Source organism: Neofelis nebulosa, chromosome 10, assembly GCF_028018385.1.
Source record: "Neofelis nebulosa isolate mNeoNeb1 chromosome 10, mNeoNeb1.pri, whole genome shotgun sequence".
In the NCBI taxonomy this organism is placed as follows: Eukaryota; Metazoa; Chordata; class Mammalia; order Carnivora; family Felidae; genus Neofelis; species Neofelis nebulosa.
The window spans coordinates 1,045,001-1,050,840 of record NC_080791.1 but is presented as its reverse complement, the minus strand read 5'-3'; the positions used below and the strand labels follow the sequence as shown (position 1 = coordinate 1,050,840).

At 49.7% G+C, this 5,840-nt stretch overlaps 1 protein-coding gene across 1 annotated transcript in view; it reads left to right on the top strand.

Moving 5' to 3' along the window:
- Positions 1 to 412: 412 nt before the first annotated feature.
- The window catches only part of MMP8 (matrix metallopeptidase 8), a 13,767-nt gene continuing 8,339 nt past the window's right edge, over positions 413 to 5,840 (top strand). Inside the window, exons 1-4 of the mRNA XM_058686481.1 lie at positions 413 to 655; positions 2,581 to 2,825; positions 3,389 to 3,537; positions 3,625 to 3,750. Coding sequence (XP_058542464.1) covers positions 521 to 655; positions 2,581 to 2,825; positions 3,389 to 3,537; positions 3,625 to 3,750 — 655 coding nt within the window. The 5' untranslated portion in view covers positions 413 to 520. The remainder of the gene's footprint in view (positions 656 to 2,580; positions 2,826 to 3,388; positions 3,538 to 3,624; positions 3,751 to 5,840) is intronic.

The following is a 5,840-nucleotide window of genomic DNA, read 5'->3' as shown; positions in this document are numbered from 1 at the left end:
CACACGGGCCCTGCTTGCTGACCACACGCCCAGCCACGCTCTCCTCACATCCAGAGAGTCTCTGGGATCCCCGGCCCCAAGATAACTACCATGAATCCAACAACACCCCTGCATAAATTAACCCGGCCCCAGCATCTGCCACACCTAGGAAATGGAAACCCACAGGTAACTGCTGTTCTCGAACTTCAGGATCAAGCTTCCCTTCCTTCCCCTAGACCAGACAGCTTGGCAAGAGTAAATCTCTGACCAAAAAACCCCAAGAACAGAGAAGAGCAAGTTGCAATTGTTTTTCTGTTGCAGGACACCGCCAGCCCGCCGGGGAGTCCCACATCACGTTGTGGCCTTGCACAAGTCTCCGAGCATCATTAACCCGTGTTGCTTCATGTTGCTGATGGGGCAATTGTTCAAAACACAGCTTTTATAAGAGACCAGAAGAGGACCGTGAGGGACATCCGATCCGCTGAACTGGAGGGTACCCAGGAGGGGAGGACCCTGCCCCAAGGGCCAGAGCAAGGCCAGGATGGCGGTGCTTGCGGGAAAGGCCATGTTCAGTCTGACGATGCTTCTGCCTCTGCTCTCATTCCTCCTGCACCTCTCCGGGGCCTTTCCGGTACGTTGGGAATCCCCGGAAGAGGAGACCACGCAAGTCGTTCAGGTAAGTTGACAATCCGGCAGGCGCGTGGTTGACGTGCCGCTTATTAGGAAATCGTGCGGGTTGTTTCTTCTTTCTAGTTAAATCAGCCGGAATGGAATTGTGCAGTTGCTCTGTTTGAGCTTAAACGTCTCGTGTCAGGGGTTTGGAGGGCCCCAGGCAGGGCTCTTCGAACCCAGGAAAAATATCGCTGTAGGGCTCCCTCCAGCTGGGGAGCCGTTGAGCAGGAACGGTTTTAATTGCAAGACTAAATGATTTTCTTTCTCGCAAACCTAAGATTCCCCCGTTCGCTTCTATGCAGCCCAGTGACTCCATGTCCGGTGTTGTCTGTACGGACTTGTCTTCGCAGCCAAAAATCTCAGGGGGACTAGAGAGCGTGAGGACAGGAAATCAGAAGGAACTAGAAAGCAATGCGTAGCGCAGTGAGACTTTCTACTCCAGATTCTGAGGCTGTCTACGAACTATTCCGGGCACCATCAAAGCCAAACCCATAGCTTTTCCCCTCATCCCACAGTACAAGAGTCAGACCACATTTTGAAGAAGCACCAGGAACGCTGTCACCGATTTGTCACGTGCAGTTTTCTTAGCGTTGCAGTTGTAGAAAAGCATTCTTTCTTTTGCTTTTTCCCTTTGCTTTGTTCTTGAATATATCTTGCAGTGAGAACACTAAGCCCCAGGCTAATAGCTAGAGCTCACGGAGTGCTTACTCCACACAAGACACCCCGCTAAGCATTTCTCCAACACTGTCTCATGTCAACCTCACTGCAGCCCTGCAAGGGGGGATTATTGTTCCCACTGTGGACACTAAAGTGAGTCTTGAATGACTTCTGTGATGCGCCCCAAAACTCAGTTAATCTAAGGCAGAGCTAGTATTCGAACCCCAGCCTCTGTGAATCCCCCTTTCCCCATTTCTGTGCTCTGTCGTGTGCCCCTGGCCCCTTCCAGAGGATCTGCGGTGGATAAGAGGCTAATGCCGATGATGCTGCCGTTGTCCCAAACCTATCCGGAGCTCTCGTGAAACTGTCCATTCTCACTTGTGAAGCATCCAGAAGGTCTGGGACTTGAATGGGCGTCTCAGCGATTTCCCTCCACGCACGCACTTGCCTTTCTTAGCGACAGGGACTAAACCTTCTCTAGAGGAGCAAAAAGATACGTAAGAGAGACTCTCCATTGATGCAACTGATACCTTAAAACATCAACAAATGCAGGGGCACCTGAGCGGCTCGGTCAGTAAACGTCCAATTTCAGCTCAGGTCACGATCTCGCGGTTCGTTAGATGGAGCCCCACATCCCACTCTGCGCTCACAGTGTCAGCAGCGTCTCGTTGGGATTCTCTCCCCCTCTCTCTACACCCCTCCCTCCTTTTGTCAAAATAAATGAACTTAAAACACTTCAAGAAATCAGGAAGGCCTAGCCAGTCTCCTGACTGCATACAACCATCTTGCATGCGGCCTTGGACCTCAACCCTTACGGAATACCTGTTTTTATGGTTTTTATTTTTTTTTAACGTTTATTTATTTTTGAGACAGAGAGAGACAGAGCATGAACGGGGGAGGATCAGAGAGAGAGGGAGACACAGAATCTGAAACAGGCTCCAGGCTCTGAGCTGTCAGCACAGAGGCCGACGCGGGGCTCGAACTCACGGACCGCGAGATCGTGACCTGAGCCGAAGTCGGCCGCTCAACCGACTGAGCCACCCAGGCGCCCCATACCTGTTTTTATGTATAAACATTCCCGGGAGCTCCGAATGGAGGGGCCGTGCTGACCAAGGGACAGCGTTCTCTCAACACCGGGCTGCAACTCTCTGTTTGCTCCCGTGACTACCAGCTTGTTAGACGGTTGGGAGTGACTTAGGAAGGACACCGGGAAGCCCGGAGCACTGACGGAGGTGACTGAGCGAGTCCCCTCACGTGTGTGTCTCGGCCCAGAATTACCTGGAGAGGTTCTACCAGCTGCCGCGAGGCGGATACCGGTCCGGACGGAGCAACGGCACCAGTGTGGTTGTGGACAAGCTCAGAGAGATGCAGCGATTCTTTGGCTTGAACGAGACGGGGAAGCCAGATGAGGAAACGCTGGAGATGATGCGGAAGCCGCGCTGCGGGGTGCCTGACAACGGGGACTTCATGGTGACCCCGGGAAACCCCAGGTGGAAACATACGAACCTGACCTACAGGTGAGATTCCCGAGCTTCGGGACGCGTTAGGGGTGTTCGCAAGCGTGTGTGACACGCCAGGCGCTGCCCCAGGACACGGGACCTACGGGACCCCGTGTCCCCACCCCGGGGAGACCAGAGTCTAGTGAGTGAGGCCAGGGGGAAAGAGCAAAGACCCCACAGGCTCTCCTCACCCCAAAGCCTGGAGTTTTCGTGTTCCTCCTCCAAGTCTAAGGGACGATGGCCACATCAGACTGTCCCTCTGTGAACCCCCTTCAGGCCTCGACAAAGGCTTAGTCATTACTCCCCGCGTATCCCGATGAGAACGATCTCCGTCAAATACCACGATCTGCCGAGTCCCGAGTGGAAGGCCCTACATGTATTGAATCCCCCAACAGCCCTCTGAGAGGGGAGCTATGTTACGATCCTCCTCTTAGGAACAAAGACACCGAGTTTGAAGATACGGAGGGACTTGTCCGCAGCCCCGAGCCCTCATTAGACCCTGTCCAGGGGCAGCGCATCATGTCACTGACCCCCAGGTGGATGAGCTCAGTGTGGTGACACCCCTTGTGCTCATTTTGAAGGATCCTGAAGTACACCACGCAGTTGTCCCAGGCCAAGGTGGAAACTGCCATTAGCACAGCCTTTCAAATATGGGCTAATGCATCATCCTTGACCTTCACCAAGATCTCGCAGGGAAAAGCGGACATCGATATCGCTTTTTACGAAGGAGGTAGGCCCTCCGCCCTCGAGCTCAGTTTTACTTTCCCGAGCTAACCTGAGACTCGGCAAGGACCTGATATGGGTTGTTCTATTTCAGATCATGGTGACAATTCTCCATTTGATGGACCCAATGGAATCCTCGCTCATGCCTTCCAGCCAGGCCCAGGTATTGGGGGAGACGCTCACTTCGATGAACAAGAAACATGGACCACAAATTTTGAAAGTAAGTTAACCAAGGGCATGTCCACATGCAGCTTCTGAGTGAACTTTGTCATGTTAGCAGCACCACGTAGATACATACACACATCCAAGGGGTTTTAACATTTCAAACCCACACAAATGGACCTTTTTAAAATTTCCCTACCTCATATTAGGTCAATTTAGGTTTTTGAAAAGCCTAAGGCTAAGTACTGACCTTGTTTCCTAGGATAGAAATCAAAAGGCTACAGACGACGGGTAAATCCAGCCAGTCCTGTTTGTAAAGTTTTATTGAAACAAGGCCCCCTTGTTTATGTACCATCTATGGCTGTTTCCATGGCACAACAGCAGAGTTGAGTACCTCCTACAGAAGTACTCACAGAAATCACAAAGCCTAAAATATTTACTATCTAAACCTTTACAGAAAAAGTTTGCTGACCACTGCTTTAGGGTATATCTTTCTTTTCATATTCTGAAATTTAATGATGTTTGGAAAAGGTCCCTATTTTTGGAAATCCAGAAACAGTTGGGTTCATTTAGAAACCTATCCCACTTGGAAATGAGCAGCCATCTTTCTTGTCAAGTTATGTCATCTTTGTGGAGCTCTTCTTCAGTGGTGTGTTCCTGGGGACAAACCAAACCTTTCAGGAGAAGACTCATGATAAGAGTCAGATCACCTGAAGGGAAGGATTGAGAATAAGGACAGGTGTATCTGGACCATGTGGTACTTCACAAGGCCACAAGTAACAGTACGCCACAGAACACGTTCTAGAAAGTAGAAAAGGAACCTTTTATCCTTGCTTGGGACCTGTTCTTCCCACCATTTTCTCAAAGAACCAAGTTTCTTCCACCCAGTTCTCAAAGAACTTATTCTACCCAAGTCCCTGTGCTAGGAGCTGCCTATACCCTAAGACAGATAACACTCTCTGCTACTTAGAATTCCTAGAGCCCTCCTCACCGGTCCACATGGTCATTCCCTCTTAGCTGAACTAAATGACACAGGTTCCCACCTGGGCTCTTTACCTCAAGTCTCTGCTCCCTCTAATTTTTCCTAGCACGGCAGCAAAATTTATATTTGGAAAGCCTATCTTGGATTACATTACTCTCCTACTTAACCTTGCAGTGTTTACATTTTCTGCAACAAATAATATCCAAATACCTTTCCTTGGCATTGAAGCTCTCAGTAGTTTTATACCCTCATCTTTCATGGCTGTCTTCCTGTGTCGCATGCTGCAGCCACCTTGCGCATTCACCGTTCCCACATGACAGTACCTGCTTTCCAACCTCCCTACATTTGCTCACATTGTGCCCCAAGCCCCCCCTTTCAAAATCTCTTTCTGTGCTATGTCACATGCCACCCCTCTGTTGTCTTGCAGCTGGAAATGAGGACATTCTCCTCAGAATCCCAACAGTCTTCGCGTCTCTTTCTCTAGCTGCTCTCCTCACTGTTTGGTGCTATCCAAGTTGTTGGCATTCATCTCTCCTTCTAGACTGTGCATCATGACAAATCCCCCACATCTGTTTGCCATTCAAGGCCCAACACTCAGAGATGTTTTTGGAGATGCATTCATGATTGCAAAAATACAAGGACGTGATGGTCAAGACAAAAATGTCTCGGAGCATGGGTAGAATTAGTGTAGGCTAATTGTCAATAGGAAGTTGAACGTTGTAGTTGGAGAATGGGGCTTGCCCTTGTACCTGGATTTGACCCCAGCTCTACCATTTATTATTGCAAGACCCGTAAGGAGATACCTGAAATCTGTCGGATTCAGTTCCTTTACTATAAAAACATTTCTAACAATACTTCATACAAATGTTGTGAGGACTAAATAGTATTATACTTCCTAGCATATGGAAAGTACTCTACAACCCTAGTTACTAATGTATAAGAGATAGGTGTGTAACAAAATGCTCAGCCTGTCTGTGAGATGGCCAGACTGAGAGATTCACATCACGAGTCAAATCCTCATGTGTCTGCTGGGCAAGTGAGGAGGTCTTGGACTTGGCCAAGGAACTTGGGTGCTAATTGCCAGGAGCGTGAACCTTGGAATTTTTGGTTCCCAACTGGCAAAGGCACTGTGCTCCTGGAAGTTAGAGATGGGGGAAGGAGCAGTG